This window comes from Pogoniulus pusillus, chromosome 29 (genome assembly GCF_015220805.1).
Source record: "Pogoniulus pusillus isolate bPogPus1 chromosome 29, bPogPus1.pri, whole genome shotgun sequence".
Taxonomy (NCBI): Eukaryota; Metazoa; Chordata; class Aves; order Piciformes; family Lybiidae; genus Pogoniulus; species Pogoniulus pusillus.
Genome location: NC_087292.1, coordinates 16,538,178 through 16,549,696, shown reverse-complemented (window position 1 = coordinate 16,549,696; position 11,519 = coordinate 16,538,178). Strand labels below are relative to the sequence as shown.

The window sequence follows — 11,519 nt, the reverse complement described above, 5'->3', positions numbered from 1 at the left end:
GGGGCGGCGCGGGCCGGGCGGGAGCGAGCCGCGGGACTACAGCTCCCAGCATGCTCTGCGCCGGCCGCGCCCCGCCCCGCCCCCAGCGCGCAGGCGCGGCGCACGCGCCCCAGCGGCGCCCGGCGGTTGGCTGGAGGAGCCGGAAGTGGCCGCCGCGGGGCCGGAAGGCGGTGGAGCGCCATGGCCGCGGCGCTGTAGCGGGAGGCGGAGGCTGAGCCTGAGCGGGACGGCGCCGGGGCTGGGAGCTGTTCTCAGCGCAGGGCTGCAGGGATCCGCGCTGCGGGAGCTCAGGCTGCCAGGGGAGGCTGTGGCCGCATCGGGCGCGGTGGGATCGAGCGGTCGCCGTGGCAGGGCAGGGCAGGGCCCGGCCCGGCCCGGCCGCTCCTCGGGTTCCCTCTCACCGCCGCAGCAGCATCGACCTGGTCACTCCCGAGGGGAGCAGCCGGACGGCGGCTCGGGGTGGATGGTAGCGTCTGTGGCCCAGGGTTTGCTATCCAAGAAGCTGCTCCCCGTAGGCAGGCGCTGAGCATGCTGTGAGCCGCCGGGAAGGGCAGGGCAGGGCAGGGCAGGGCAGGGCTCCGCTGCGTTCGCTCCTCCGTTCTGCCGAGGATGGACGAGGAGAGCCTGGAAGCTGCCATCCGCTCCTACAGCGCCCAGCTGCAGCAAGTGGAGCTGGCGCTGGGGGCGGGCCGGGACCCGTCGCAGCAGTCGGACTTGGTTCAGCTGCAGGAGGATTTGAAGCAGCTGATAGAGCTGACCGAGTCCAGCCTGGTGTCTGTGAAAAAGAGCAAGCTTCTGGCTGCTCTGGATCCCAGTGCTGCCTCTGCCTCCTCCTCAGCAGCCCTGGGACAAGACACCGGCCCAGACAGCTCTGCTCAAGATGAGGAGTATGCAGCCTTTAATGAAGCCATTGCTGAGCTTGGGAGTGATGAGAAACCTTCAGCTAATGAAGAGACAGCATCAGAGAGAGACAACGAACCAAAGCACAGCGAAGAGGAGAAGGAATCAGACAGAGAGGACGAGGAGGAGGAGGAGGAAGAAGAAGAATTGAGTGGGATGAAGGTTAAAGCTCCCTACTACAGTTCTTGGGGGACTCTGGAGTACCATAATGCCATGATTGTGGGGACAGAGGAGCTGGAAGATGGCAGTGCAGGAGTCAGAGTGCTGTACCTCTACCCGACTCACAAGTCCCTGAAGCCCTGCCCCTTCTTCTTGGATGACAAGTGCCGATTTAAAGAGAACTGCCGGTAAAGGAGGAGACAGAGGAGGGAGGGGGAATGTGTCCTGCCTGTGGGGAGTGGCCTTGACCTTCAGAGGGAGGAACCTCCTCTCCAAGTGCCACGTTTGGCATTTTTACCCAGTGAAACTTTGTGCTTTAGAGATGTGTTGCAGCAAGCAGTGGCTTCCCTTTGGCTCTTGTCTTTGGCTAAAGCAGAGATGAAACACAAAAATCCTGTGGGAATGGATATTTCCTGGGCAGGCTGCAGGAATCAGCAGCATCAAGTGGCTAAATCACATCCTCAGGTAGCTAAATCACATCCTCAAGTAGCTAAATTGAGAAGTGATTACATGAAGCCACCAGAGCTTGCCTGTGAGTAGCTCCTTTGTGCCAGTTACCCAGAGAGGTGATGGAGTCTCCACCTTTGGAACACAGCAACCCTGATGAGTCCTGGGAGTTGATTTTGCTCTGTGCAGGAGGTTGGACTGGAGACCTGTGGGTGTCTGTGAGCTTTATCTGAGTTTCTTAGCTGCATATGGAGGCAGAAAGGAGAGATTTGGGTGCTCTGGGCTGGGCTTTTGTTGTGTGGCCTATGTGATAAGATGAAGGTGAAAACTGAGTAGCTGATGTGGTTGGAATAACTCATCTGTGGTTGGGGAGATGGTGGAATCACTGTGCCTGGAGGTGTTTAAGAGGAGGCTGGATGAGGCAGTTAGTGCCATGGGTTAGTTGATGAGAAGGGTTAGGGGATAGGTTGGACTTGATGATCTTAGAGGTCTTTTCCAACCTGGTTAGTTCTGTGATCTGTGGTGCTGTGATCGTCAAACTTCTGGGAGTATTGAGGAATCCTGGAATGGTTTGACTTGGAAAGGACCTCTCAAGGTCATCCAGTCCAACCTTGCAGCCAGCAGAAACATCTTCAACTAGAGCATATTTCTCAGAGCCCCAACCAGCCTGACCTGGGCTGTGTGCAGGAGTGGGGGAAGATGAGCATTTGCCACTCTTCAGTGTTTCCTGTAAGGAGAAAAGGGAATTTTTATTCCCAGCCTGCTCACCTGAGGTAGAGATAATTTCCTCTCCCAACTTTCCTGACAGGTTTTCCCACGGGCAGGTGGTCCCAGTGGAGGAGCTTCAGCCCTTTCAGGAGCCCAACCTGAGCACGCTGGAGGTGGGCTCAGCCTGCCTGGCCAAGCACAGCGATGGGATCTGGTACACTGCAAAAATCACTGGTGAGTCCTTGCAGCCTGCCTGCAGGTGGGGGCTGCTCAGCAAGAGCTAAAGGCTGGGGGGCAAGAGGAGGAGGCCAGGCTCTTGTCAGTGGTGCCCAGGGACAGGACAAGGGGCGCTGAGCACAAACGAACTCAGGAGGTTCCACCTGAGCAGGAGAAACTTGGTTGGTGTGAGGGTGCAGAGCCCTGGAGCAGGCTGCCCAGAGAGGTTGTGGAGTCTCCTTGTGTGCAGAGCTTCCAAGCCCAGCTGGGCATTGTGCTGCTGGTCAGGCTGCTGTGGGTGCCCTGCTTTAGCAGGGGGTTGGCCTGGCTGATCTCCAGATCACAGGGGATGATCCCCCTGTGAAAAAGGAGTGGAAAGAGCAGGAATGTGGAAGGGAAATGACTCCGAGGTCATTACTGCAGTGAGGGCAGGGGCAGGTCTGGCAGGAATTTGCATGTGTTGGGCTTGCACTGCACTCATCTGCTCTTGTTTAAACCAAGCCAGGGGAGCTGAGCCCTGCCCATCAGCTCCCCCAGTCCTGGGCACAGTGAAGGTTTATTCCCTCTCCACTTTTCTCTGACTGCTATCAGAGTCAGATGGGAGCAGGGCACTTTCACTTCCATTTCTCAGCAGCTTATCTCTCTTTTGTCAGAGGTGAACCTCAAGGTGTCCTCACAGCCCCCATGGAGATGACTTTTCATTGCTTCTCCCTCCTAGACAGAAATTAACCCCAGATCATTTTGGACATGCATTTGCCTTAGCCCTTCCTCCTCTCCATCATCATCCCACTGCAGCTACCTGGGTTGGAAAGCCCTCTGCCAGTTGCAGGCTGGAAACTGCTGAGGCTCTAGAAACTTCTGCAGCAGTTGTCCTTGTGGTTTCTCTTTTCCCTCCTGCAGATGTGGACAGTGGTTACTACACTGTGAAGTTTGACTCCCTGCTGCTGAAGGAAGCTGTAGTGGAAGCAGACAGCATCATCCCCCCGCTGCGGAGCGAGGAGGGTGCCCAGTCTGGGCAGTCTGATGAGGAAGGCAGTGATGATGACTCTGGTTATGCCAAAGGTAGGAGAGAGGGGACAGTGTGGGCAGAAGCAGCTTGTGATTGAGGTCAGCCCTTCTCTGGCACCTGCTGCATTGCTTTCCCTGGAGCTTTCACTGGAAGTGTCTCACCTCTGATGAAGTTTCTGATGTCCCCAGCATAAGAAAGAAATGGAACTGCTGCAGTGGGGCCAGAGGAGGCCATGAAGATGATCAGAGGGCTGCAGATCCTCCCCTCTGGGGACAGGCTGAGGGGGTTGGGGGATGTTCAGTCTGGAGAAGGCTCCAGGAAGACCTTAGAGTAGTCTGCCAGTGCCTGAAGTATGCTACAGGAAAGCTGGGGAGGGACTTCTGACAAAGGCTTGGAGTGATAGAGTGAGAGGGAATGGATTGAAGCTTGAGGAGAGCAGATTGAGACTGGAGATTAGAAGAAATTCTTTGCAGTGAGGGTGGGGAGACTTTGGAGTGGCCTTCCAGGATCTGAAGTGGGCTACAGGAGGGCTGGGGAGGGACTATTGACAAGGTCTGGGAATGACAGGAGGAGGAGGAATGGGTTTGGACTGGCAGAGGGGAGATGGAAACTGGATGTTGGGAAGAAGTTCTTGACACTGAGAGTGGTGAGACACTGGCACAGGCTGCACAAGGAGGTTGTGGATGCTCCCTCCTTGGAGGTCAGGCTGGATGAGGCCTTGAGCAGCCTGGGCTGGTGGGAGGTGTCCCTGCCCATGGCAGAGGACTGGAACTGGATGAGCTTTGAGGTCCCTTCCAGCCCAGCCCATTCCATGAACCTGAACTCAGGAAGGCTGGAGAAGAAGCTGAATTGTTCTAGGGTGAGAGAGGTTCTTTGTGCTGCCTCATGAGAGGGCTTTGTGCTGTGTGGCTGCCCCAGGCAAAGGGTTTGTGTGGCAGCTTTGTGCCTGCCTTTCACTGGTTTCTGCTCTTCTGTGCCACAGTGATAGACTCAGGAGTTCCAGAGAATGGGGAGTGGACTCCTGCCTGCAGTTCCTCCTTTGGTGGCTGGGAAGCTCACACTCGTGGGATTGGCTCCAAACTGCTGGTTCAGATGGGATATGAGTTTGGAAAAGGTAAGAGGAGAAGGGGAAGCTGAGCCTGGTGCTGTCAGAGCTTGGCCACCTTGATGAACCCCAAGAGTTTGGGTGAAGCTAAACCTTTCCTGTGCTGAAGGAACCCCTGAGACAAGGCTCAAGCTGACTCAAGAGAGAACTCCTTTAGCTGAAGCTCAGAGCTGTGTGCACCAACCCCTCTGTGGTGATAGCAGAAGGTGGAGGAGGCATTTGGAGCCATGGTCAGTTTCATGATTAAAGCTGTGTTGAGAACTGCTGTAGGAGGTGTTCAAAGGTAGGAGACAACTGATATGTGAAGCTTCTGATGTCTGAAGCATCTCCTGGCCCTAGCCATAGCCTGCTGAACGAGCTGCTTGCTGCACAGATGAGCCCTGGGGGCTTTAGGAAGACAACCTCCTGCTGCTTGGCTGTGGCTCTGCTCCTCCCAGAGGAACCAAACCAGTTTGAAGAAGAACCTGGCCTGAGAGAGAAGCTGGGAATGTCAGGTTGAGCCTAGCTTCCCAGAAACCAGCCTGGCCTCAGGCTTTTTATCCTGAAACCCCATCCCTGGAACCCTTCCAGGCCAGGCTGGATGTGGCTCTAAGCAGACTGCAGCAGGGTTGAACCAGATGTCCTTTAGAGGTCCCTCCCAGCCCACACCAGTCTAGATCAGATTGCTCAGAGCCACATTCAACCTGTGATCTGCTGCAGAAGGCTCCTGGGGTAGCTTCCACATCCCCTCTGCTGTGGCCTGGGATGGAGGCTCCAGCTTGGACCTCCACAGCCTCTCTGCTTGGTCTGAGCTTGTGACTGTCAGCAGCACCTTGTGGTAGGAGCTGACCTCTGAGAGGGTCTCCTGTGCTGCTGGAGTCCCTGGGGGTGACCCCAGAGAGGGTCTCCTGTGCTGCTGGAGTCACTGGGGGTGACCCCAGAGGGGGTCTCCTGTGCTGCTGGAGTCACTGGGGGTGACCCCAGAGGGCATGTCCTGTCCTGCTGGAGCCCCTGGGGGTGACCTCAGAGGGCATGTCCTGTCCTGCTGGAGTCCCTGAGGGTGCCCCCCTCGGGGGTGTCCTCACTCGGAGTCTCTCCGCAGGGCTGGGCAAGAACTGTGACGGGCGAGTGGAGCCGGTGCAGGCTGTGGTTTTGCCCCGGGGGAAGTCCCTGGACCAGTGTGCTGAGGTCCTCCAGAAGAGGAAGGAGGGGAAGCTGGCCCCAGGCAAAGGCAGGAGGCGCAGAGGGCAGGGAGGCAGCTCCGGGCAGTGCCCTGCAGGCGGCCGCAGACCTCCTCGCAACGTCTTTGACTTTCTGAATGACAAACTGCGAGGGAAGAGCTCTGGGGACAAGGCTGCAGGCTTGGCACTGCCCAAGAGGAACAGCAAAGAGATCTACCACGCCAGCAAGAGCACCAGGAAGGCCCTCAGTGTCCACCTCTTCCAGACAACAGAGAAGATTGACCAAACACAAAGGGATATCATCGGGATCCAGCAGGCTCTGGAGCGCAACATGGGAAGGTAGGAAAACATTTGGGAGTGAGAATCCTTCTGGGAAGGGCTGGGCTTGGAGTCAGGAAGTGTAGGAGCAGCAGACCCAGAATGGTTTGGGCTGGCAAGGTCTTAAAGGTCATCTAGATCCAACCCCCCTGCCATGGGGCTCGCAGAAAGCTGGGGCCAGGCTTTGAGCAGGGCTGTTGTGGCAGGACAAGGGAGGATGCTTTGAGCTCAAAGAGGAGATTCAGAGTGGAGAGCTGGGAGAAATGTTTGACTCTGAGGGTGGGGAGAGCCTGGCCCAGGCTGCCCAGAGAGGTGGGAGCTGCCCCAGCCCTGGCACTACTGCAGGTCAGGTTGGTTGTGGCTGTGAGCAACCTGCTCTGGTTGCAGCTGTCTCTGCTGAGTGCAGGGGCCTGGATGACCTTTGCATGTCCCTTCCCACCCAAAGCAGTCTCTGATCTTTGACTAGATCAGGTTGCTCAAAGCCCCATCCAGCCTGGCCTGACAAGTGAAACGTGTCTGGGTGAGACCTCAGGGGAGGTGGAGTAGAGAGACTTCAACTTGTGCTTCAGCCCAGACACTGGCAGCAGTGTCTGGGCTCCTTTGGCTGGCATTCAGGCTGTGGCAGTGGGAGCAGCTCTCTGAGGAAAAGTCCTGGAGTCCTCCTCATGCCCAGTGTTGCTGCTGAGCATGGCAGGAGGAATACAAGCCCTGTAAGGAGAGGCTGAGGGAGCTGGGGGTGTGCAGCCTGCAGCAGAGGAGGCTCAGGGCAGAGCTCATTGCTGCCTGCAGGGAGGCTGTAGCCAGGTGGGGTTGGGCTCTGCTGCCAGGCAGCCAGCACCAGAAGAAGGGGACACAGCCTGAAGCTGTGGCAGGGCAGGTCTAGGCTGGATGTTGTGAGGAAGTTGTTGTCAGAGAGAGTGATTGGCATTGGAATGGGCTGCCCAGGGAGGTGGTGGAGTGGCCGTGGGTGGAGGTGTTGCAGCCAAGCCTGGTTGGGGCACTGAGTGCCATGGTGTGGTTGGTTGGGCAGGGCTGGGTGCTAGGTTGGGCTGGCTGAGCTTGGAGCTCTCTTCCAACATGGTTGATTCCATGACACTTTCTCACCCAGACTGTGCTGGGTTCTTGGTGTTCAGCAGCTCTCTTGTGCAGTTCCCACAGGGAAGAGGCTTTGATCTCACCCTGCAGGGTGGCATTGCCATGATGCTTTCTGCTTGCAGGCACAGCGTGGCCACAGCCCAGCTGAAGGAGAAGCTGGCCAATGCCCACAGGCAGCTGGGGCAGCTGCAGGCCCAGGAAGCCAGGCTGCAGAGGGAGCAGAAGAAAGCAGACACACACAAGAAGATGACTGAGTTCTAGTCTGAGGAAGGTTGGACTGCACTCAGTGTCCTTCTAACCAGCCCCAGTGCTCGTGGCCTCAACCTGGCTGAGCCATTCCTGCTCCTCTGGGCTTCGAGCTGCCCTGCCTGAAAACTTGGCTAGCAAGCAGCAGTTTCTCCAAGGAGGTGGTGCTGAGCTCTGGGGGAAGGGCTGCAGCCCTGGAAGTGCTCAGTAAGCCTCGTGTCAGGGTGAGCTACAAGGAAGATCTTCTCTCTGCTCTGCTGCACGCTTCCTGTCTCTGTTCTGGCGCTGGCAGCAGCTCATCCAGAGCCTGCAGCTCCTCGAGGTGAGTCTGCTGCTGTGAAACAGCTGAGAAGGGGCTTTGAGAGCCCCACATCCTGCCAGCAGCTGTGGTTGTCTGCAGCCAACTGACAAACACGAGTGGAGGCAGGGTCCTGAGCACATCCCAGTGAGGAAGAGGCTTCTGCTGGGTGGAAACAACCAAGGCAAACTGCTGCAGCTGCTCTCCACCTTCTGGGTTTTGCCATGGGATCCTCCTGGGAGCCTGAGTTTTCAGGGAGCACTTGCTCATAGCCCTGGTGTAATGAAGAGACAGACAAGTGGCAGCTTGGAGCTGGGTTCCAGTGGTCCCAAACATTCAGTTTCAGCAGTTAGAGTATCCCTAGGACTTGCTGTAGCCCAGCTCAGGGACTTGGTGTGGAAGGCTGCCTGGCTCCACATGCAGAGTGCCAAAGCTGGGGGAGGAAGGCAGCAGGGAAATGGGTTCTAGAACCTCCTAGCTAGGGACAGCTCCCAGGGAATGTTCCACTGCCATCATTAGTGGAGCTCTCCTGCCCTAAGTGGCTCTTAGAACAGGGCTCCTGCCTTTAAAAAACCCTCAGCACCTAGATCCAGGTTACTGAAAGCCCTCAAGAGCCCAAATCCAGGTGGGACTGGGCCCTGGAGGAGCACAGATAGGAGGTCTGTGTCTGTGGGAGAGCTTCAGGCCCCGCTGGGAGCAGGCCAGACAGCAGAGTGCCCACCCCTGTGGCAGGGAGGATGTCTTCTGCCCTCGGTCACACTCTGTGAGCCTGTGCCCCAGAGGAGATGGTGGTTTCCCCAGAGCCAGTTCTTGGTGGGGCTTGTGCACTGTTAGCTGCTTTTAACCAGCTCCTCTTGCAGTCTGCTGCCAGCACAGACCAACTTTTGGTCTCCCATTTCAGAAGTCCTTTCCCAGGAGTCATTTTTCTCACGGGAACTCTTTCCCCCCCCTCCTCCTTCCCTTGCTATCTCCTTTTTTTATCTATCCCTAAAGAAACTTCTGAAGCTGTCAGTCTGGGCAGGGCCACACCAACCTGTAGGCTCAGGCTGCCAAACTAACCAGAAAGTCTGAAGCTGAGAAGGGAGATAGGATCAGAGCTGTTGCAGCCGTGTGGGATGCTGCAGTGCCACAGCCACACCTCGGAAGAGACAAAAGGGGCAGCAAAAAGAAACCAGGTGAACATCTGCAGGAAGCCTGCTCCAGTGGTCCCAAGAGTTGAGGTGGGGCCAGAAGGACTCTCTCTCCTCTTGGCAAGCTGTGGTGGGCACTGTGTGGATGGCAAAGGTGGTGAAGGGCTGCCTGGAGTCCTTCAGCCTCTTGAGTTCTCTCTGGGTTGGCTGTGGGATCTTTGTTGTTGTGGGTTGGTGTTCACCCTAGGCTGGGCTTAAAATGGGCTGCTCAGGGCCCTTCCTTCACAACCAGCTGCTTGTTTCCCACCCTGGTGACAAGGATTAAAGCCCTCAGCTTGGCTTGGGTGCTGGCAGAAGTGGCCCTGTGACTGCTGGGCCGAGCTGGACAGAGACACTTCTTGGATCTGTGTTGCCTTCTGCCACTTCTCACATCGCCATCTCTGGAAGAATTTGGGGATATTGCTTGGCTCAGTCCTGTTTCAACCCTCCCTTGGCATTCCCACAGCATCCTCCTGGCAGGTTCCTCTCCAACCTGCCTCCCACCCAGGACACTTCACTGCCTGGTGAATAAAGTTGGGCTTTGTTTCTTTCTGCCCTGTCCTCGTACAGCAGTGTTCATTTGCAAGCTAATTATGATCCCTGGCAACTTGTTCTGCCCCTGTGGCTAGAGAGCTGGCTCCAAAACCAGCCTGGTGGGAAGCAGAGCCCAGCAGAGGTGCTCTGGTGAGCTGGGAGGCGGAGACCAACCCAGCCTACCCCTGGCTGGAGCAGCCACCTCGGCGGGCCAGGAAGCGAGCTGTGGTGTGTGCTGCGTGCTGGCTGCTCCGAGCTGCCTGCTCTAGGAGGAGCAGAGAGAGACTGTTGGAGACTCTCAGGAGCCCCTAATATGGAATAACAAAAGGTCTCCAGCCCGGCTGGAGGAAGAGAGAGGATGGTTGGAGCCCTGCTCTTCGTGCTCAGCAGCGTTTGAGCTCTGCACAGTAAGTGGTGCTTGCTTGCCTGGCGAATTCGGCCACCAAAGCAGGGGGTAAAAAATGCTTTAAAACTCCTTGAGCTGGGCTGAAATTGGGAGATGCTGCTGCAGGTGGCTGGACTGGATGGGTGGGATTCCTGGCCCTGTTCAGCTGAGCTTTGGGCCACTTAATCCTTTATGCTCTGGAAGCAGCTCAGCTTGAAAAGTGGAGAAAGAAAGGGTGCTGGGGCTGAGTGCTGATGGGTGAGGGGCTGCCACTGCTGGAAGCAGGAGGTTGAGTGGCAGCTGGTGGCTGTTGAGCTCAGAGGGGTGGGGGAGTGGTTTTAGTGATAGAAAACTCTCCAGTTGACTTGGAAGGGGACAAAAATTTGTCCTTGGGTGTGGAATGGCTCCTGGGGTGAGGGGTGCTGAGCAGCTAGCTGCAGGTGAGGAGGCTTGAAAGAGTGTGGGCATGGCAAAGCTGTTCTCTCCAGACCTGCAGTGGGGGCAAACTGCTCAGAATGTGGCAAGAAAAACCACTGCACTAAGCAGGTGGTTGTGGAGAAAACCTCCAAAGCCTTCCAGCACCCATCCTGTGCCTTGGAATCAGCCTTCCCAGAGCTGCAGCACCGAGGGCTCTGCTGGGGCTCTGCTGTGCTTCAGCTCAGCAGAAAATAACTTGAGCAGGTTCTTGGTTTGTGCTGAGAAGAAAATCTCTCTGCCCCATGGAGAAAACTGAAATGATGTCAGCCTTGAGGGCTGCAGGGTGGGAGCAGAGAGAGCTCAGCATGGAGGGGTTGGAAGGGACCTCCACTTGGAGATCATCCAGTTCAAGCCCCCTGCTAAAGCAGGGCACCCCCAGCAGCTTGCCCAGCAGCACAGCTGGGCTTGGAAGCTCTGCAGAGAAGGAGACTCCACAACCTTTCTGGGCAGGCTGCTCCAGGGCTCTGAACCCTCATATAGAATCAGCCAGGTTGGCAGAGAGCTCCAAGCTCAGCCAGCCCAACCTAGCACCCAGCCCTGCCCAACCAACCAGACCATGGCACTAAGTGCCCCAGCCAGGCTTGGCTTCAACACCTCCAGCCACAGCCACTCCACCACCTCCCTGGGCAGCCCATTCCAATGCCAATCACTCTCTCTGACAACAACTTCCTAACAACATCCAGCCTAGACCTGCCCTGGCACAGCTTCAGGCTGTGTCCCCTTCTTCTGGTGCTGGCTGCCTGGCAGCAGAGCCCAACCCCACCTGGCTACAGCCTCCCTGCAGGCAGCTGCAGGCAGCAATGAGCTCTGCCCTGAGCCTCCTCTGCTGCAGGCTGCACCCCCCCAGCTCCCTCAGCCTCTCCTCACAGGGCTGTGCTCCAGGCCCCTCCCCAGCCTTGCTGCCCTTCTCCAAACACCTTCCAGCACCTCAGCATCTCTCTTGAACTGAGGAGCCCAGACCTGGACACAGCACTCCAGGGGTGGCCTGAGCAGTGCTGAGCACAGGGGCAGAAACCCTAAAACCATCCCAGGTCACATCCCATGGCCTGGGGCAGCTTCAAGCTTGATGATTTGTCTGTTGCAAGGCTCTCAGTTTTCAGAAGTGCAGAGCAAAACCGGAGATCTGCTTCTGCTTCTGGGGCCTCTTCTCTTTCAGTAGCAGTCCCCAGGGCAGCTGAGCTGTGCTGGCTGCAGCCTCGCTCGCAATCAGCCCTGCAGATCAGCTCCGTGGTGCTGGTCCTGCTTTTCTTGCAGGAAGCCTTTTTGGTGCCCTGACAAACTTTCCTCTCGTCA

The 11,519-nt window shown here is 57.1% G+C and overlaps 1 protein-coding gene across 1 annotated transcript; it reads left to right on the top strand.

Moving 5' to 3' along the window:
* The first annotated feature begins 150 nt into the window (after positions 1-150).
* On the top strand, positions 151-9,382 carry ZGPAT (zinc finger CCCH-type and G-patch domain containing). The gene is made up of 6 exons (XM_064167582.1): positions 151-1,247; positions 2,315-2,448; positions 3,331-3,492; positions 4,422-4,553; positions 5,626-6,043; positions 7,240-9,382. The coding sequence occupies exons 1-6, from the start codon at positions 610-612 to the stop codon at positions 7,376-7,378; spliced, it is 1,623 nt and encodes a 540-aa protein (XP_064023652.1). The 5' UTR covers positions 151-609; the 3' UTR covers positions 7,379-9,382.
* Positions 9,383-11,519: the final 2,137 nt, after the last annotated feature.

Excerpts from the sequence above, each read along its gene's own strand:
- ZGPAT (XM_064167582.1), top strand. The coding sequence starts at position 610 with ATGGACGAGGAGAGCCTGGAAGCTGCCATCCGCTCCTACAGCGCCCAG. Across the intron at positions 1,248-2,314 it reads CGATTTAAAGAGAACTGCCG|GTTTTCCCACGGGCAGGTGG; the intron begins GTAAAGGAGGAG and ends CTTTCCTGACAG. Across the intron at positions 6,044-7,239 it reads CTGGAGCGCAACATGGGAAG|GCACAGCGTGGCCACAGCCC; the intron begins GTAGGAAAACAT and ends TTCTGCTTGCAG.